This window comes from Neurospora hispaniola (genome assembly GCF_033458365.1).
Source record: "Neurospora hispaniola strain FGSC 10403 chromosome Unknown B0T23scaffold_6, whole genome shotgun sequence".
In the NCBI taxonomy this organism is placed as follows: domain Eukaryota; kingdom Fungi; phylum Ascomycota; class Sordariomycetes; order Sordariales; family Sordariaceae; genus Neurospora; species Neurospora hispaniola.
Window position 1 is genome coordinate 1,872,911 of NW_026944411.1, and position 20,524 is coordinate 1,893,434.

Sequence of the window (20,524 nt, forward strand, 5' to 3'; positions counted from 1 at the left end):
CAACATACACTTGACGGAATGGAAAATTTCGGCTTGACCTACCATCCATCCTGTAATGACAGTCGCCTGTATTCTATCCCTCAACACACTTTGCGATGCGTAGGTCGGATGTTTTCAGGTTTATCGATAAGGCAAACCTCCCCGGTCAGGCCCGGGCATGGAAGCGGAAGCCAAGAGCCGTTTCCACTTTTGCTGCAATCGATAAGCGCAATGAGTCCCACTTGATTGTAACTGTTCTTGTGGATGCCTGCCGCGCCGCCCCTTGCGTGCATCGTCACAGTTGGATCTCGGTCGTCGAACTCGGCCCGCCTCCGTCGCCAGTCAGTGTCACCCAGCATTGGATGTTGCAAGAACTTTCCAATTTTTCTCATCAAAACTTGTGTTTCTCCATAAATTCTTATTCTACACCTTTGATTATACGTGGGCGGCTGCTGAATCCCATTCTTGCATAAGAGAAGTGTTTGCGATGGCCAACGACACCATGATCACGGATGATTATGTCGCCGAGCTCCTTGCCAAGGAAGCGAGTGAGGCCTCGATAAAGTATTCCTCAATGGGCCTCGAAGCGTTTAGATCGACAAAGTACGTTTGAGTCGCCGCGACACCGGGGGTTGAACCATTCATGACTGACCTCCCTTCACCAAAGACCTGCGAACAAGGCAAAGCCGAATACCAATTTCCTGACTCGCATCATCCGCGAAACCGACTCTCACAATGCCGCAATCAAGGCCAAAGAGGCCGCCGAGGCGCAGGCGCGCTTGACTGGCTTAGAAGAAGCAGAAGAGAAAAAGCGACTCAAAACCAACCCCTCGCTACAGGATATACGACGACGACAGTTAGGCGCAATCTCCTCGTTACTTTCCGGGCAGAAGAAAAGGCGTGGGGCTGAAGAAGGCACAAGAACGACGTCCTCCAAAGACCATAGGGACAGTAACTTTAGCGAAAAGGACAAACATAAAAGAGGCGAGGGTCGACTTTCGGAAGACGAGGATACAAAAAATACATCACGAGAAAGGCGCCACCACCATCGCCATCACCGACAGCATAAGGACGAAGAGAGGTCCTCGCGCGAGGAACAGCGGCACAGAGATAGATCCAGATCGTGCTCTCCAAGACACCATGAGCGCAGACATCGACATCGGTCTCGTTCCCCGCTCAGCAGCGACCAAGAAGCTGCGAAGCACAGCCGCTCGTCACATAAGTCTCGAAGCAGCAGATCCGAAAAGGAGAGCCGTTCTCGCAAGGACCGCGACATAATTTCAGAAAAATTATCCACCCACAGACGACACGGTCGGCTGGCCGAAAAAGAGAAGACCGACAACGAAGACTCTGATCCACTTGAGGACTTCATTGGACCAGCAGCACCGCCATCTGCTGACTCTTACCCTCCACCTATTCGCACTCGTGGGAGAGGAGCAGGCAGAGGTGGAGCCGCCATGGACGGAAGATTTGCGAACGATTACGACCCAAGAGAGAACATGCAACTAGATGAGAGTGACCTCCAGGTCTCCAAGACTGACGACTGGGATGATATGGTGGAATCCTTCCGTGACCGGCAAAAATGGCTCAAGCAGGGTGCGGACAGACTTCGGGCTGCTGGCTTCTCAGAAGAGGACATCAAAAAGTGGGAGAAAACCGGCCCCAATGGGGAGAGGGATATCGAGGACGTTAAGTGGACCAAGGCTGGGGAGAAGAGGGAATGGGATAGAGGCAAGTCGGATAACTAGGCGAAATCACTTCTAGCGTCAATTTTCAAGGTCTATAGGAGGGACCGGCAAGCAACTTGTTTGAATCATGTTGAGGGGCGTTATTGGTAGCAATGGTTCTCATGGGATTCAGCATTACAAGGGGAATGGAGTTTAGGCTGCTAAAAATGCGGTGATTCAAAGTGGTTGCTTATGGGATTTGATTTTATGGTTACAGCAAGCGTGGTATCACAAAAACCACGGCACATCAAGGGTTTCAATAAAATGCTATGGTTTGCTTTTCCACCTAGCCCTTTCATTTGGTTTTCCCTTGCTCCTCAGAGGCTCTAGAACATCTCGCTCGTTCATGCGAGAACAGTAGATTGCAATGCTTTTGTGAATTTTCGGCCTGTTTTGCTGATTGTGTGCCGGCCTGTGTCAAATCATGATGCTGCTAACGAAGGCTCGTTCGAGGGTTGCAAGGAAACCGAGGTTCCATACGTTGCTTCCTCAACCTGGACTGTCTTATCTGCTCTTCTGCTGGCCGTCGATGTCCAGCATAGGGGCTCATAGTGAAGAGACTGGGTCTGATCCAAGTCCGTGAGCTGCTTGCTGTGCGCATCTAGGGGTTCATACGAATGAGCAAATGGACAAAAGAAAGTCGAACACAACCCTATTTTCTTATTCTCAAGTCTCTTGGTCTTCACTCTACTGCAGAGTCTGGCTCCTCGGACATGAACTCGGCACCAGTAGCATGTTTCGTTGTATCCTATAGTCCAGTCTGTCATGAAAAATTACAAATTCAGACTGTACCACGGCCAGCTAAGGCGCCTGTAGGACAAAACATAGCCCTTTTTTTCTTCCATCTGTCGATCTACCCGCGTTGTCCTTCTCAGACCCCTGAATACCGCGGTTCTGTTGTGATAAACCTCCCTCCTCAGTTGATCAAGAATCGTACAGTACAATGTACAGCCTCCAGTCCTCTTGTAGCTAACAGCGCAAGTCCACCTCGCTACTGACGAACAGACATACAACCCCTCTATCATTCCTGCTCCAAAGCTCCCCACGTAACCTTGACCTTCTCACCATGCTTATTCTTAAGCTGAGCTCCCGCAACATCAGTTTCCACAACCCCAGCCTCATCAGAATCATTGGTCGCCCATAGCCTTTCAACACAGAGCTCGTATGGCCCCGGCTTCCTGTCCGTAGTCGAGAACCCGATCGACAGAACTTTTTGGCGCAGCATTCCCGTCTGTGGCTCGATGACCTTACCGTGGTTGGTCCGCACAAAATCGTTCCACTTAATCAACACCGTCTCCCACTGACCGGGCTTCTTCACGAACAGTCGATGCTGGTGCAGGTCGAGCGGCACCACCGACTCGGTCCGAACGTTGACAAAGTAACTGCGCGCGTCCGTCTTGACGCGCATCGCGAGGTAGGCATACGGATCAATGTCCCACAGGCCGCGGCCAAAAATGGTGGGCGGCCGGTCCAGCGTCCGAAAGCCGGCGTAGCCTGTCCGCGAAATTTCCCGCCGGTCCGTGGGCAGCTCTAACGAGATAGTGCCGTGGAAGCGCGCATAGCTGCCGGGGATCGGGGTGTACGGTTTTCGGTCGCTACCGTCGCCGGCGGTGACAGTGGGGATGGCGTTGGGCGGGGGAACCCAGTCGAGATGGGCGGTCGAGGAGCCGCCCACGTCGGCGTCGGAGAGGAGCTTGCAGTCTGCGACTGACTCGGGCGTCTGGAAGTTGTGGATCTCTCGTGGCCCCGTGGCGCCTCTAATGTTCTCCGATTTGACAACTGCGAACCCCGGCCGGCCAGCCAGCCCTATGTCAGCAACGAACGGTCGGTGTTCAATGGCGCATATCAAGAGCATGAATTGGGAAATGGGTTGAGTTCCTCGTACCGATGTTGGTCAACCGCGAGAGCTCGTCAAGACTCCGGCTCCAAAAGCTCTTGAACGGAAGGGACTGTGTTGCGCGCATGGTTGTCTCCTATTGTTTGTCCAACGGATCAGCTTGAATAGACGATAAACTGATAAGGGTGATGGAGCCAGTCGGCTCAATACCCTGGGCGCATCTCTTTTACGGTTACGGAGGCAACTTGTTCAGGAACCAGGACGAAGAGGCCGGGGTCGGTTGGCGCGTCTCCAATTCTCCGCATTTGATCGAGGTTGATGAGCTTTGACCAGGTAGTGGTTGTCCAAGGAGCTCATTGGTCAGCATATTTGCACAACCCTAACCCAGAGTTGCTTTGTCACGAAACGAAGTTCGCCGCCAACCAGCTTTACATACTCGGATGGCTCGCTAATAGCTGAAGCCACTGAAGTTTTCAAATTTCCCTCCAATAAAGTGTAATGGGAATCATTGCGACCCAATATACCCCGAAAATGCAGCATTGTGTCCCTGTTTGGTCTTTCCGACTGTGTGATGGGGTCTTGATTTACACTACATGCGGGGGTGCGGTCCCGCCTTTCCTCGGCAACTTCCGAATAACCCCTGCACTCCAGCAACGACATCACATCAGGTGTCTGATGAAACAACATCCACCACTCAAGCAGCTTTTTGCCGACTCACGAGGCTTGCCACATCTTTTTTTTCTTTTGGAAGGGTCCAATATAAACCGTATGGAACTATCCTAAAGCTTCATTTATGTCATAACTCGGGGCCTGAGCACAGAGATGAGTTTACTGCTGGCGGTCTCGGCAGCATCGATGACAGAAGTTCATCACTTCCTAGTCACTCGTTCCTCGACCACTATACATGGCCAGACGTTTCTCGATACCCGTGGATATGCAAATTCGCGTGTAACACTGTCATACGAGCCGTCTTCATCAAGAAAGCCATACGGGTTTCCCCTTCTTCATGGATTGTTGCCTATGTCTATTGACCAGCACGCACAGCGGCATAATAGTGTGGAGATCAGTTATGCAGTACTCGTTGTTACCCGACAAGTCCAGCAACATCAAGTGAAGATCTCTCGTTCAAAAATTTGCCCCGGCATCTGCTCACATAACTAGCACTCCTTCTGATATTAGCTTATTCCCTTGGTGAGACACTTTTTGATATCTTGGGCACTCGACAACATGCGACGCTTTGCTGTTGTACAATGTCCCTTGGAACAGCAATTTGGGTGAGGCGGTGCTTGCCTAGCCGTGCTTAGGATCACACTCGTGTGTTTTGTTGGAGGCCAGATAGAGGAGCAAGCCGGATATGCCTGGACATGACAGGCAAGAGACAGTCAGTCTAGCACTAGGTCTTATATAAACTAATAATCTGAGATATTAGACAATACTAGGTGCTCATTCCACAAAATTTAGAACTGTAAGCAGTTTGGATGACAGGAGATTCTCGATGCTGAAGATAAACCCCGCTTCTTATTCGATTTTGTCACTAACTTGAATTATCTAAGCCTTCCCCTCTTCTTCTTCCTTTTCTTTTTCTTCCCCAATCATGACTTCAAAGTTCGGCTTCTTTTATCGTTCTACGAATTCGACAAGCATAAACGATTTTCAAATCCAAATTTCGTCATATCACTAACAGTTCCGCCCAAGCACCCACCCGTCAATATGCAACCCATCCAATCAGGCGATCTAGGCCTCACGTCATGCTCATTCTAGCCCCCATTTCCGTTGAGGACCTTGACGGCCATATCCATAAGGGCTGTTTCAGAAAAAGCAAACAATGAGTGCCAATATCCAGCCCTATTGATGAGCAACGAAGACAGTTTATTGGACGTCGAAGAGGATAAGTAGGTTAGGGTTGAATTCGGGACCCACAGTAGTTTCCTTTCCCCAACTATCCTCCTCTGCCCTTCTGCTCCGTGGCTTTTTTTTTTCCTGTCCTTACCTAGAACTCTTTTCCCCTTGCCAACCTCGACTTTCTTGCAGGTTCACTTGCCATCACCAGTCTCACGAGCGGAACTTTACCTACAATCACCTTCCCATCGCGGTTTGGCTTCAAGCGTCTACCACGCTACTCTATCAGTCGCTCTTAATCGGGCCTTCAAAAACGCATGCTTTATCGCAGCGTCGACCATTTCCAATCGCAACTGAACCCAGCCCGGTCACCAAGCGCGCAAGAATTTCGCAAGTCCGCATCAACGGAACGACCTAGCTTTCCCAAGGCGCGAGAAGTAGTAAGTCACACACCTTTCGTTATGTTTATTTTCACCAGCCCTTGCGACCCAAGATCCAAAACATTTGTGCTGTTCGCCAGAATGCACAGATGGTGCTGCGCCCCTTCCCCCTTCCTTCACCCCCTTTCCACAGCAGTTTCCATCTGGAAGCGCACTTACCTTGTGTCTGCAACCACATTTACCACGAGCGCGGACGAGCTATCCGTCAATGAACCCTGCATTCTCGAAAACTTCTCCTCGTTGACAAGGTCTGCTCTTCCGTCTGGGTCATTGGACACTCTCTTCCTTTCCTCTCATGTCTCATCGTGCCTTTTGCAGTGCATCTTCCCCCTCCATCAGACCTCGGGTTCAACCCGAACCGTGTTGCTATTTCACTGTCGCGATCTGATCCTTTTGGCCTTTTCTCCGATCTGTCAGCGGGCCAGTAGCGTGCTCATACTTTCTAGCAGGCCACAGAAGCGTTCCATCTCAACCAATCTCCCAATGCCGTCCGTCATCAACAACGAGATGGCGACTCACGATGATGAGTCATCGTTGAGTTTTTCAACAGAGTCATCAATCGGTATGTTTTCCCCTTCTTACACAGTCGATCTCTATATGGTTCAATTATCTTTGCCCACGACACGTCGTCGCACGGGCTCTGGGTTTGATGTTTGCTTAGTGAAAGAGAAGAACAAAAGAAAACAAAGTCCCTGAGCGAGAACAGTGGCTACAACGAAACGGCGAGGCATCCGTCGAGTTACTATGCACTGCAACGGAGTGGCATCCGAGATACTAAAGACACCAATACGGAGTGGCATCCGTCAAGATACCAAAACAGGCACTTGTCAAATACTCAGCAGACTCAGGCATCTATTTACCAATGAAAATCAAAAATTCACTCACGACGTTCTCAAAGCATTCGCGTAAAGAAATGCAGTTTGCGACATGGTGTTTGTCTGATGAGCGTATCACACTTTTGTGCGTACTAACTCTGGTTGTTAAGTCAATGGTGGAGGATCGCAGGTCAATACCCCGTCTGACGCCTCCGACTTTGGAGACACCAAAAGACAGTACCACACTAGTATTACGCCAACTCGTGCTTCACAGAGCTACCCCGTTGGTATCATGGCTTCTGGCACCACACCGAAGACCAGCCTGCAGCGCCGTTCCGTCACGTTCGTAGAGCCGGACCCGCCGGCCAGAGAGCATTCCCGGATCACGTACACCATGGTCAGCAACACGCCTCCTTCCACGCCGAAGGATGATTCGTTCGACGCTCAGTACCTTTATCCGCCGAGCGCTTGTGTGTTTGTGGCAAAGTAGGTCATCATTTGTAGGAGTGGGCACATTCATCTGCTGACATATTTTGTGGTCCAGCCTTCCTGAGGCTCGGGAGGACGAGGATCTTAAGGCCGCGGTTACCAAGGAGTTCAGTTACTTTGGATTAGTATACGTCAAGATTCGCCGTGATCCCTCCAACATGCCATTTGCGTTCTGCCAGTATACAGTAAGTTGATCTTCCTCGTTTGTGGAATGGTTTATCTGACACTGAAACAGGATGAGGACCATGCAAAGGACGCGGTGGTGAACGGGAAGGGTATTATGATCCTTGGTCGACCTTGCCGAACCGAGATGGTCAAAGCCAACCGTAAGCTGTTCTCTCCGAATGTCTTCCTTTTTGTTCCCGCATACTGACGATCACCCAGGCACCTACGCAATCAACAGACGTGATCACGGAGAGATCACCGTCCACCAAGCCATGCGCGTGTTCGAAGCTTATGGAGAGCTGAACAAGTGCTACGTCTTGCCCGCCGAACTTCAGCAGGAACTTGGGCTTCCCCCGACTGTTGTCGCGGGGTTCACGGTTTTTGACCCGACTCGGGACATGGGCCTTGTATGTACCACATTTTCATGGTTTTACTCCGCTCATGTCAAATGCTGATTATATTGTTTAGGTCGCCAAGGAGAACCCAGACTACAGGATCATGCCGTACGATGAGGACAAAAAATCCATCACCCCGCCTCGCGATCCGAACAAGGAATTCCTCAGGCAGTACGACGTCGATCGGCGAACCTTGTACATCGCACACATGCCGCGGGACATTGAGGAGACAGAACTGGAGGATCTTTTTAGTCAGGCCGGCACCATCAACAAGTGCACCATCGTGCGAAAGGACATTCCTGCTTACTATGGCGCCCGCCAACATCATCATCACTATGCTTTTGTCGAGTACGAGCATATCGGTGCTCCAGATGAAGCTATCAAGCGCTTTGTGAGTGTTCCATTTCATCGAAAATAAGAGTTCAACGCTGATCATTGAGAATAGAGAGGTTTTGTATTGCGCGGCCACCCATTGAAGGTCGAACGGAAGACCACCAAAAGTGTTCGTCGAATGGTCTCGTCTCCCTTGACTGGCAGGGCTCCTGCTTCTTCCGACACGTACAGAGGCGACCCTCGGACCCCCAACACGCCGTCGAGAGCCTCCTTTGCTCACAGATCCGCCATGAAACAATCGAGCGTCCCGGATATTGCGACTCAAGGGTCAGAGTTAGCTCCTATGTTGCTGGCTTACTCATCGGAAGGATCGCCCACCCAGCGCAAGAACATCCACGTAGCCCACGACTGCCACTTCACGGATGGTCCTGCCATGGAAAGCGCTCCTATCCAGAGAGCCTCGACAGAGCAGCATACTGTCAAGCCTGTCAAGTCGATGCCAAATTTCGCTGCACATTGCGTTCACGGTGGTGCCATTCCTGCCAACAAAGTCGCCGCTAGTGTCTTTTCAGGACCTTCTGCCAATAGAGTCCCCGGTGACGCCGTGCCGGGACCGCAATTTACAGCTCTGCCTCATCCCACGGCCGATGTGAACGGTAGACCGATCCATCCCATGCAGCCGTTGCCCATCACCTCGTGGGATCAGCCCCAGCCCGCGTACCCACACGTCGGCTATATTCCGGACTGGCATATGCACGCGTACATGGCTGGAATGCCCGGCACTGGCCCGGCCTTGCCTCCCAATGTCCAGCAGGCGCCTCCTGATCTGGTGATGCACAACTGGACTCCGGAGTTTGCGCCGCCCATTCCCCTCGAATGTGTTCCTCGTGGCTTTGTCCATTCGCACTTTGCCTACCATCCCATTACGGGCCAGCACTGTGCCGTTTGGATTCCAGCGGCTGCCCACTTTCCCACGGTGTTTTGAGGAGATGGAAGCCATCTCGACTGGTCCACCTTTGCCGACTCGGTTGTCGCTCTCGGGTGCGAGCTTTCCACAGTGCCTACAGTACTTGGGGCTTCCCTACTTCGTTTCGACGACTTTGATGGTATACCTTGATGCTCCACACCTAATTATTTGGCGTTCCCCATGGTGTCTTGAAAGGCATGGGCTTCTTTGGTATACCGAAATGGACCACTAATAACGCATCGGCATGTTTCTCGATTTTAGTCATTTCCTTGATTCGCCATGGCCATATCTTTCTTCTCGATTATGTTTCAACCACAACTCAGCCTGTTCCCGGGAGCTTGTCAAAACTATCGGTTCTAGTCAGGCATTGGGTTCGGCGTTTGGCTTATTGCGGCGTTCTTCCTTGGAGTCGGGCGATAGGGCCACTTGCAGCGACGTGAGCATATGCTGGTTTCGGTACTTGGTGGTTATACCCTGGTTGTGTTTTTCTGGTTGGTGTTGGTTGGAAGAATGGTTGATCTGACCTGGCTGTTCTCGATGATTGTGAGTACTTTCACGTGGTTAGCGTCGGCGCAGCCTAATGTCTGCGTCCGCCTGGATTTGTTTAATCAATGTTGGAATCTGAATACTGGCCAGAAAGTCTTCTTTGGTAGCCTGAGTGTTCTCAAGTCTACTCAAGCGGCCGATACTAAACCAGGCGTGGACTTTTAGCGGACAACAGCCAGGACTAACCTAAGGGGTATCCAGGCAATAGTTCCGAGTCACACGGGGAGACTGACTGGTTAAATTGGTTGGGAATGTCGGCAATCTCTTGTATTTGGAAGCAGAGGAAGAGTTGTTTTCTGTGTCCTTGGTAAACCTCGTATCTGGTTGTCGCATAGCTACTCGACTGCTACCATTTCCACATTTCCTGAGATAGTCCCCAGTCCGAATAGATAGAAGAACAAGACATTTATCGCGCAGCAACTGTGCTGTTCAGACGCTGCACTCTCCGCACCTCAAGCCTTTTGTCGTTGTTGAGTGAAAGTCAAAGATGACACAAACGTTGTCACACATCGCCATTGGTGGTCAGCCTCTAGGTCGTTCGAAGGTAGTATGTACCGTGGCGTGATTAGGGGGGATGCTGGAGTGACTGATCCCATGTAGTTACGCGAGGTAGTACTATTCCAGCCAGTTGGGCCGCTTTGAGCCGAGATGTTGACGAAGGTTTACCACCACTCAGCTGATGCAGAAGTAGGTAGAGTTGTATCACACTCCCTGTCCTTCAGGGATGCCCTGCTTCTTGGGTAGTGTACACTACAGCTGTGGTGAGGTCGACAAGCAAGATGTTTTGATACTAACAAACTCCCAGCTAATTGATGTATCTTACAGTTAGCAGCTTAATCTCTAACCCTCACACAGGTCAAGCTACCTACACATGGAATCACATCGGCAACCCTCTTGTCCATTCCAGGCCTACCCCGATGACGGAGAGGGAGGTACACTGTGTACAAGAGCGAAAGGGTAACTAAGGTACTATGGGATATGCTGTGGTAGACCCCCACGGCGTTTTTGCAATAATTTGAGGGCCGATGGGTCTGAATTTGTGCAGGGCTGTCTTTAGTCGTACGTAAATGCTTCTACACGAGACTCGGGGTCTCCCTGGTATGAGAATTTCACTTTGCTTTTAGCGGAAACTAAAGGAGGACAATGAACCTTTCTAACCTCAATAATCACCAGAACCGTCATCCGTCAATTGAATTTGTGTGGACTTTTATTCGCTGCTTTCTCGCTTACTTTTCGACTGTTCTTGCTTCAGTTCTTATCGAGTCCATTCTGGGGCAAAGCGCCAATCGTTTCGACGGAGAAGCACCGAAAGCCCCACCATTACGCCCGCTCGCTTAAAAGAAAAGAGAACCTCGACAGTTCAACAACTTTTTCCGTCGCAACATCGTCCTCAGCAACCACTGGAGTCTGTTTGTATTCCAAGCAAAATCGTACCAGAACAATGGGTCAACCATCCTCCGAGGCGTCGAACGCCATCATCTATACTACATTGGGAATTTTCCTGTGAGATGACAATCACCAAACCCCGTTTTAAGCCAGCTCGGTACGGGGGAGCGTTTATACTGACTTATCGCCGCAGGATCATGGGAACCGGTGTTGCCTGGACGATGAGAAACCAATCCAAGGGGGATTTCCTCGCCGGAAACAGGACTCAGACGGGTTAGAAGACCTTCCTGCTAGGCTCAGACAAGAGAGACTGCAATCCCCTGTTCTGCCGAGCCATCACCTACTCACACAGCCTCCCGTTGCCACTTACAATACGTTGAGCCGCAACTGACATCTCAATCTCTTCTAGCTATTCCGCTCGCTTTGAACTTCATCGCTTCCGGTGAGTGAAAGCACACAACGCGACAAGGAGGCACTCAACATCGACAATTGAGGCCTCTACTGCAACATGAAGATCAGAGCGGTAGCAACGCACCGAACAGAGCATTTCGAAAACAACGAGAAATGGACAAGACATGCGGTTTCGAAACTCCACTTTCACGATAACAACAACAACAATAAGGGCCCGAACAGAGCAAAGTATCGCCGGCGATGACATAGGTATAAGTTGAGCAGACTGACAGCATAGGTTCGTTCGCACCCAATCTCCAACCTATCTTCCATCTTCCGAGGTTGTACCCGCGCGTCTTCGTTTTGGCACCTTCTCTCCAGGTGGTGTCAGGAAGGATACCATGGATATTACTCAAGGTTAGATGAGAGGTTGCGGCTCACTACGGGCGCCGAGTCAAAAGCTTGCTCGCCTGGATCCAACCTCCCGCTCTTTCATCCTCGTCTTGCACAAAAGCCTCCTAGGGGACAATGGTATTTCCGAGGATAGAGAGGATGAACAGGGAGGAGATCTGGCGACTTGCTGGACGACGAAGCTGAGATTGTACCGTGATTACTCGATCAAGTTAATGCTTGCGTGAGAAACGTGCTGCCGCTCCGATCTATTCTCCCCCTCCCTACTCCCCCTTCCCCTCTCCCCCTTACTCTTGTGGGTTGGAAAAACTAACCTGCGTAGCTCTCGGATCTGGAATCCTTTTCACTTATCCAGAAATCGCCACGTTGGCTGGTCTTCAGGGCGTCCTTGTCTATGCTTTGGCTTCCGCACTCCCGCTGTTCGTCTTCGCCTTACTGGGCCCTATCATCAGACGCAAATGCCCTGGGGGTTTCGTCCTCACGGAGTGGACCAGACAGCGCTATGGAACCATCGCGGCCTTGTACCTGAGCTTTGTGACGCTGGTTACGCTTTTCCTGTACATGGTTGCTGAACTGTCCGGTATTGGTCAGGTTGTTGAAGTCTTGACTGGTCTTAACGGATTGCCGGTACTCATCGTTGAGTGTGTAATCACGACCATCTATACCTGTATGTGTCTCTTTGAACCCGTCGAACCCGTCAAACGATCGAATAAGTGCTGACGTGGGTGCAACCTGCAGCATTGGGCGGGTTTCGAATCTCTTTCATTACAGACAACATTCAGGGAGCGATGGTGATCGGACTCCTCGTTGTCGCATCCATTGCTATCGGCGTCGAGACCAAGATCGATACCAGCCTGATCGAGCCCTCTGGTCTTTTAAAGGATAGTCTCTTGGGTTGGCAGCTTCTCTACATCCTCCCGGTTGCCATTTTGACGAACGACTTCTTTTTGGTAAAGTCTTCCCTTGCCGAACAGGAACCGGCCCATTGTCACTTGACTAACACCCAAGCAGTCCAGCTTCTGGCTCCGCACCTTTGCCTCCAAGACCGACCGTGATCTCTGGATTGGCATCACCCTTGCTGCCCTTTTTATCCTCATTATTATCACCATGATAGGCTGCACCGGTCTTATCGCCGCCTGGTCGGGCGTCTGGCCCGGCTCGGACCCGGAAAACCCCCTCCCGGGTTCCGTTGCCTTCTTCGGCCTGCTTGAGAATCTTCCTGCCTGGGTCGTCGGCTTTGTCCTCGTCATGTCTGTCACCCTCAGCACCGCCGCCTTTGATTCGCTTCAGTCCGCCATGGTCTCGTCCGCCAGCAACGATCTGTTCCGCAACAAGCTCAGCGTGTGGTGGATCCGCGTCGCTGTGGTTTTGATCATCATCCCCATCGTGGTCCTTGCCATCAAGGCGCCCTCGATTCTGCAGATCTACCTCATTTCCGATCTCGTCTCTGCCGCCACCATTCCCGTGCTGATCGTTGGCTTGTCCGACCGGTGCTACTGGTGGCGCGGCTTTGAGGTGGTCGTCGGCGGGTTGGGCGGTATCTTCACCGTCTTCATCTTCGGCGCGATCTACTACAACGACGCATACAAGGGAGCTCAGCTGATACTACTCGAAGACGGCATCTATCAGGAGGGCTGGGCTGCGTTCGGCGCCTTCGTGGCTGCCCCTGTCGGGGGTCTTTTGTGGGGCTTTGGAGCCCTTGCGCTCAGGCTGGCGGTGCAATGGGTTCAGGCCAAGAGAAAGGGTGTGAGGTTCGACGCCCTTGACCGTCCAGTTGTGGTGGAGAGTGACAGCGAGGCGATCCAGTATGTTGCTGGCGGAGACTTGGAGACGATATTGAGCAATGGACAGGAGTCTGGGGCTGGAAAGGTTCCTGGCAAGTTCTTTTGAGCGGTGTCTGTATGCTTTGTACCCTATTCTTATCATTAGGGCGCAATGGCCTTGGAGATGCATGGACGGCATGCTTACAATGACCACCCAGTCATCCCTTAACGGGGTGAACGGCGCAAATGGCTAACGACAAAAAGGGGGCTGGGACAGTTGAGGTAAAGGGGGCTCAAGCTGTGGAGGTTGGAGGTTGAAGGATCAATGCGAGGTATTGGCGACCGATAATATGGGGTCGAGTTTTGAGTGAGCTTCAGTTTCGATTCTCTTTGTCGTCACACGACGACGGCTGCATCACGGATGCAATCATAACAGATGCTGATACTACACTCATTGAATCAAATGGACACATCCGCTCACCACCATTCGTTTCAAAGACTTCCTATCTTGAAATAGGACGTACTATTTCCGGGCCTGCTGCTTGGATGTATTGTTTGTGTCAACCTATCCGAAATGTGTAAGTTCACAACGGTGGTTGTGCCGGGCTAATGCCAGAGGTGCTGGAGGTGTGCAAGGGCGTACCTACACTAGGATGCTGCTGCTTGGCACTGCCTGCCGCAAAATATGCCGCGCCGTTACGGTTGGCGATCTGGGCGGCGGACCGCTGTTCCTGACCAGCCAAAATCCATAATCCCATGTGCCGGTATTTGCTGGTAGTGAGCGGATCCAACGAGTGGACATCCAATTTCATCATGAGCACCCCCATAGAAACCGACGCGCACGTACATATAGCTACCTGTATGTTCACGTGGCAGCTTCACCGACCGACAAGCTGTGTAGTTCTCAATCGCCGGGAGCACTCGAACGGTTGACACCGAGAAGAATGATGTGACAGGAGCATCGATGTCTTGCATCAAACATACCATTCACACTACCAAATCGCCGAATCATTAGCGCGGCTACAACGTGGACCGAGCTTTCCGGATGGTCACAGATGCACCGAGGCTCGGCAGGGGAAGGGGACATGATCGGACAATTCGGCAGCCCGTTCATCCTGGCCGCCAGTCGATTTCGGACAACAACCCATCCCGTCGGGGCTCTGACGCCTGCCGGGCAGCCGTTGCTGGAAGGCTTCTTTATCCGGGGTCTGTTGACTCCTTTTGGCGTTCGCTAGTGTAAACACCAAACCAAACAAAATCGAGCAACCGGGCAGGGGACACCGGGTGATCGCTGGATCGGTGCTGCTACGTATCTCCTGTGTCTAGCCAGGGGGACATAAACTGTGCATATGGACCGTTTGTCCACGGATTCCCCTTCGAGGTTGAGACTGATCAGCAGTTCACACCATATCGGCTTCAGCCTCTTGTCTGTCTCCGTCATCACCGGAGCTGCTTAAGCACAGCAATACTGAACTGGACTGTCCGACGGTGTGTTTTCTCCCCTCTCCTTTTACATTACCATCCATGACGAAAGAATCGCTTCTTCTTCGCTTGAGCGAGTTCCACCTTACAAATCGCTCTGAGCCTATTCTCGCCTCTAAATACCCCGGCGGGTTCGTGGACACATCAAATTTAAATGCTCCAACGCCTAGCAACGATGGAGACGATCCGGTCATTAAACCCAAGGATCCCCTTCTCCTCACCCACCCGTCCATCTTTGTCCTCTGGGTGCTTGTGGGCAGGGTGTATGGTGACCTGTGTTTTCCCTACGGCCACCGCAGTGTTCCGTGTTCTCGCAGTGTCTGGTTCAACCCGTTGCAAAGACCATACCCGCATACTTGCAGGTCACTCCTCAGCAGGGCCCTTTCTTCATTCCTTTTGCCCAATCGAGTGATTGGCGGGGGCTAAGCAAGCACAGTACTAGAGCTCATCTGTTCGCTCATCTGAATTCTTCGGGAACCGGTGGATATCAGATTTGCCTCGTGGGCAGTTTGGATAGGTAGTTGGACTTCTTGGGACTCAAGGGTGGTCCTCCAGAAAGGAATCTTACTTCGAGACCGTTGCCTCGCTCCAAGTCCTCCTTCAGTCTCCCGCACCGGACAACGAGCCTTGCCTTCTCTCGCTACAACACATCGCCACTTGCAATTCACAGACACGCATCTACAAACGGACTAAACCCGGACTATCGTCACTCATTCGCTCTACACCGGACCAAGACAGATAGGAGAGGACGTCTTTAGGAGCTATTCGGAGCCCTCTGTCTCGCCACACAGCTGTCCTTAACCAACGATTATACCGAATCTCGCTCACTGAGCTTTCTACATCTCGCTTTGCCCAACCTCACCGTGTTTCGCCTACACAAGTCCACGCATTCTCTCCCCCGCTGCCCCTCACCCCGACACTTTATACCAAGTTCGACGCTCTCTAGACAAATCACCAAGTTCACCACACAACTTCAACCAGCATCATCAGCCTCACACTCTCGGTTATCACTTCAGGCGATCTACGACGGAGGTTCTGCGTTACGTCGATTCTCCGATCATATTGACGACGCCTGTCTGGACTCTTCCGTGGCAAACAAGATCCCCACTCGTCCTTCTACTTGCCTCATCGACAATCTCGACACCTTCAAAGTTTCCCTCCGATAGACCTATATTAGATCTTACGGACGTTAGCTTACTAAGGATCCCCGAACTTATTGGTGCTGGATATTGCCAACAAGCTTATCGATCCACTATTTTATCTGAAGGGGGCTGGGTCGCCCAGGACGTAGGATTACTGGCTCGGGGCCAACACCAACTGAAGTCAATCCTTTCATGATGGCACCAAGTCATCGAATATTCGCTCTCTTTTTCCTTTTGCTCGGGATTCTTGTCTTCCCCTCTGCAGCTGATCAGACCAAGGAAAAAGCATATGTCTATGGCACTGGCACAGATGGAGAAACACGACAGCTGGCTGTCGACCGCAGGCCGGCACTCTATACCGGTGATTTTGGAGACTGCTTAGATGGCGGGAGTCTGTTCAACGTCACAAAGTTCGACGGCGCCTATTTTGCTGATAACATGACCATTGTCCTCCATCTCGACGCGACAAGCAATATCAGAAACGAATCAACCATGAGTGAGCAAGGTCCCCAGAGACAAAGAAACCGGCTCTAGGCGTGCTAACTGAGCTCATAGTGTATATCTCCGTTGATGCATGTAAGGCTACAGTGGAATTCCCTCTACCCGACTTTTCACAGCTGACAATCGTGCTGTAGATGGCGAAAACAGACTCTCGATGACCTTCAATCCATGCCACGCCATGATCAGCAGGTAAGATCATGACCCGCTGAATCTATTCTAAGATCTCCCACTCATTCATATCTCGCCAGTCTCTGTCCCCTCGTTGCCAGCAAACCGGTAGGCGCCTATGTCATGATTCCCGTCGCGCCTCGAGACGTAAGTGGGATCCCGGACATCGCCTACGCGATTCCAGACTTCGAAGGCACCCTGAAACTACGGATATTTTCGAATTCAAGCATGACGGAAATAGGATGCTTCCAAGCGGTCATGAGAAACGGGAACAGCTTTTCCCACCCCGAAGCAGTGTCTTCGGCTCTAGGCGCATGCACGATTCTAGCCATAGTCGCCTCTTTTGCGACAGCCGCGTATGGCGTGAGCGTCACTCACATGAGGATGCACTACGCTCATTCCTTCTCCGTCTTCATCATCCTTGAAACATTCCAGGCCATCTTCTTTTCAGGCGCCCTCTCGCTAGACTGGCCCTCGGTCCTGACGGCCTGGTGGAGCAACTTTGCCTGGTCCGCTGGCATGATCTACACTACGAAATTCGTCAGTTCGGTCGATTCGTTTGTGGGATATAATGGCAACTCTAGTCAGATTGGAGGCGCTGGCCCCGCGCTCCTCAATACTAAAGGCGGCTTGATATCACAAATCTACGGAAAGGCCGCTGAGAAGACAGCAGAGACGATCGCGAAGAGGCATGCATATAACGCTAGCAACCCCTACGACTATAACTGGGCCGGAGACCCTGTCAGCCTTGGCTTGCCTATTCCAGGCTCCTGGTTTGGATTCTCTGGAACGCTGTCCATGGTCAAAATCCCCGCCGCCGACGCCGTTCTTGTTGGGCTCACCTGGATCATGATCGCGATCGTCTTGGCGGGTGTTGCCGTCGTGACCCTCAAGGGGTTTCTCGAGCTTTTTGCGCTCACAAAGATGATGAATGCGGACAGCCTGCCTCATTTCCGCAGTAACTGGATCGGATTTACGGTTCTAGCCCTCCAGCGAACGTTCCTCGTCTCCTTCTTCGCCATAATGACTCTCACGATGTACCAGTTCACACTCCGAGGCTCAGGGGATGCAACTGTCATTGCTGGTGTTGCTTTTGCGGTCTTCCTCATCGGCGTCTCCGTTCTGATCGTTCTGGGGATTCACGCCCGTACCAAGTCCGGCAAGTTTGAATGTGGCACTGAACAGCTTATCTTCCATCGGGGGAAGATGCTTGGCTGCCTCCCCGGACTGACTCCGAGCTGGGCGAGAACCCTGAAGGAGAACGAGCTGGAGGTGCAGCCAATTTTTTCGATCCCGCTCTTCCGCATTCGCCATGTCGACGACTGCCCCGACCGCCCGACGGTTCACGAAGACCAAGCCTACATTAAGACGTGGGGCTGGATGACCGCAAGATACAGGCGCACAAGATGGTGGTTCACTGCGTTCTATGTGCCTTACCTGTTCGCTCGCGCAGCCTTTATCGGAGGCGGTGCTCACAATGTCTATGCGCAGATCTACGGCCTACTAGTCCTTGATATCATCTCGTTCGCAATGATGGTCGTCATGAATCCGTTTGAAGGAGCTCGCAATACCGCCATGGGTATCTGGATATTAAGCATCTGCAAGATCTCCACCACAGGCCTTTCCATCGCGTTCCTCCCAGAGTTCGGACTGAACAGGATTATCGTCACAGCTTTTGGTATTATCATCATTGTCATCCAAGGTTTCACGGTTGTCGCTTTGTTGATCCTCATTGGCCTCGGTATGATCTCGACATGGATGTCGCTCTCCCGGAACGAGGAGAGGTTTTTCGACGAGCTGGAATGGGCCCGAGTTCGATACTTCGAGAACATGGAAAGGCGAGCACCAGACATGCCGCAGCCGAAACACGAGAAAGACACGAACCAGGAACCAGCAGTACCGGCAGAACCCTCGTTCGAAGTGGCCCACGTGTGGCGCATGTCCAAGATCGTGGACGAGGAAGAAGGAGGAATGGGAGGAGTGGAGTCCGTTAAGGACATTAGGAGCTCCACGTCGGAGGAGGGGGAGGAGGATGCAAGCATCGGTGAATCAGAGGACACCCTCCCCGTCCTGGAGGAAATTCCTGAAAATGACGGCACCAGCTCAGTCGATATTCCCGTAGGGCCCGCGCTTAACACGCCCTCCCACCCAGGTAGCCGATCAGTCAGCGCCTGTTCGACCAGGTTCAGCACGGGCAGCGCACCACGGAACTCTCGCGCCTACCGCAACTCGCGAACGTCGCTCAACGGATACCTGGACGCCAAGTTCACCGACCGTCCAGAGAGCTGCGTGTCGAACAGGCTGAGCAGCTACAGTGCCGGTCTGAATCGCAGCAGCAGCTTGAGACCGGTCAGCAGTATTCCAAGCGTTTCCTACTCCAACAGGGCTTCCAGTACGTTCTCGACAAAGGGGTTGTCGACGCCGAGTAAGGACACACTGGCAAAGTACGCGGATCAAAGAAGATACTCGACACCGCAGCCGTCGGTGGAGATTTGGACCGATAAGAGCAGTGCCAGTAAGAGGCATAGTGTTCATCCTTGTTGATTTTCGTTTAACGAAACGGTACGGATGGATGTAGGAACTGACATGCATTTTGAAGGGTCATGACTGTCCTCTATGTTGGTATGTGACGTACCATACAGTCACTTTCTGATGCTGTGAACATCAGGGGGTTCCCTTTTTTTCTTTTCTTTTTTCCATCTCTCTTTTTGCATAGCTTGCATATGGGCGGCGTTGTAGAGGCAAGGCTATTTCTTACACTCGTTCAGTAACCTTTGACGACGATAGTGGACAGGAAGGACATGGGTATAGGTGTCAAATGAGGACAGATAACTTCTAAAGATCATAGACTTGACGGGTTAAAGATATCTTATCTAATTTTAGTGTAATAGCCATATCTTTGGTGTTCTTCTGATTCAGATAAAGAAGAAAGAGAGAGGGTGGGTTGAAGTTGTAAATGAAAGCTGTTCATGTCGGGAGCGAGTAGTTACAGTAGGAAGAAAGTGGTCCCTGGAGAAAGTGACCAAGATCGTGTGCAGGCAGGCAGTACTGGCCCCAACGCATCGAACTCCCGAGCCGCCGCCTGCCTACCCCAAAGTCGGTTCACGTTGAAGGCATTCCCCTCCTTGCTATCCCCACAATGTCACCCCGGCTCGGCTATCAATGGAGGGGTTCAGCGGATAAGCCCCATGGGGTAGCGCCTAGAATAGTTAGATGTAGAGGGGCAAATACAGTAACTTCAACAGCGAGAGAGTCTCTGAAGCTGAACACTACCTATGGAATTTGGCATAGACAGCAAAGAAACACATGTTTCAGTGCAACAGGAAGAGTTTGTTAGAAATGTCTCTAACCTAATGTAGCCGGATCTTGTTTCGCAATCTACGGTGTAAGTGCAGCTGAAGTTCACCAATGACACCCATACGCTGCCGATCTGCGACCCCTAGCCAAGAGCTATCAGACGGGACCGCTACGCGGCTTGGTAACTGCTTTATAAGTGATTTGTTGGAACGTAGTCAGATTAGTCTAATGCATTTCCGTTGAGACGGTACCTGAAAGCGGTGAGTTTGCCGATCTAGTTACTGTAATGCAAGAATGCGAGAATGGTACCTTGACTGGCTGAGTGGAACTACGTGGACAGTCAGAATGCTTTGTACACTAACGGCAGAGGAAGGTACCCGTTGATTGCGTCACGCCTGTTCATCGCCGTTGTATATATACCCAAGCCAGCAAAGGCGAAGTAAGTAATGGGA

General features: G+C 51.7%; 6 protein-coding genes across 6 annotated transcripts; 5 read left to right on the plus strand and 1 right to left on the minus strand.

Moving 5' to 3' along the window:
• Window positions 1–170: 170 nt before the first annotated feature.
• B0T23DRAFT_384824 (uncharacterized protein) lies at window positions 171–2,086 on the plus strand. Its single transcript, XM_062837495.1, has 2 exons — window positions 171–582; window positions 647–2,086. Exons 1-2 carry the CDS (start codon window positions 467–469, stop codon window positions 1,725–1,727), a joined length of 1,197 nt encoding a protein of 398 aa, XP_062690872.1. The 5' UTR covers window positions 171–466; the 3' UTR covers window positions 1,728–2,086.
• A 260-nt stretch (window positions 2,087–2,346) lies between these two features.
• B0T23DRAFT_384825 (complex I intermediate-associated protein 30, mitochondrial) lies at window positions 2,347–3,923 on the minus strand. The gene is made up of 2 exons (XM_062837496.1): window positions 3,592–3,923; window positions 2,347–3,485 (listed from the first exon to the last, which is right to left on the minus strand). The coding sequence occupies exons 1-2, from the start codon at window positions 3,668–3,670 to the stop codon at window positions 2,728–2,730; spliced, it is 837 nt and encodes a 278-aa protein (XP_062690873.1). The 5' UTR covers window positions 3,671–3,923; the 3' UTR covers window positions 2,347–2,727.
• A 1,548-nt stretch (window positions 3,924–5,471) lies between these two features.
• On the plus strand, window positions 5,472–6,724 carry B0T23DRAFT_194745 (uncharacterized protein). The gene has a single exon (XM_062833274.1). The coding sequence runs from the start codon at window positions 5,700–5,702 to the stop codon at window positions 6,516–6,518; it is 819 nt and encodes a 272-aa protein (XP_062690874.1). The 5' UTR covers window positions 5,472–5,699; the 3' UTR covers window positions 6,519–6,724.
• On the plus strand, window positions 6,725–9,175 carry B0T23DRAFT_194751 (uncharacterized protein). The gene is made up of 6 exons (XM_062833275.1): window positions 6,725–7,123; window positions 7,182–7,311; window positions 7,362–7,452; window positions 7,511–7,698; window positions 7,760–8,077; window positions 8,132–9,175. The coding sequence occupies exons 1-6, from the start codon at window positions 6,930–6,932 to the stop codon at window positions 9,002–9,004; spliced, it is 1,794 nt and encodes a 597-aa protein (XP_062690875.1). The 5' UTR covers window positions 6,725–6,929; the 3' UTR covers window positions 9,005–9,175.
• A 1,798-nt stretch (window positions 9,176–10,973) lies between these two features.
• B0T23DRAFT_322110 (uncharacterized protein) lies at window positions 10,974–13,609 on the plus strand (the record flags this gene model as incomplete). Its single annotated transcript, XM_062835278.1, has 7 exons — window positions 10,974–11,035; window positions 11,112–11,191; window positions 11,328–11,360; window positions 11,831–11,914; window positions 12,042–12,386; window positions 12,458–12,669; window positions 12,731–13,609. The coding sequence occupies 7 exons, from the start codon at window positions 10,974–10,976 to the stop codon at window positions 13,607–13,609; spliced, it is 1,695 nt and encodes a 564-aa protein (XP_062690876.1).
• A 2,235-nt stretch (window positions 13,610–15,844) lies between these two features.
• B0T23DRAFT_194888 (uncharacterized protein) lies at window positions 15,845–19,532 on the plus strand. The gene is made up of 4 exons (XM_062833276.1): window positions 15,845–16,602; window positions 16,662–16,682; window positions 16,742–16,796; window positions 16,856–19,532. The coding sequence occupies exons 1-4, from the start codon at window positions 16,299–16,301 to the stop codon at window positions 19,317–19,319; spliced, it is 2,844 nt and encodes a 947-aa protein (XP_062690877.1). The 5' UTR covers window positions 15,845–16,298; the 3' UTR covers window positions 19,320–19,532.
• The last annotated feature ends 992 nt before the right edge of the window (window positions 19,533–20,524 follow it).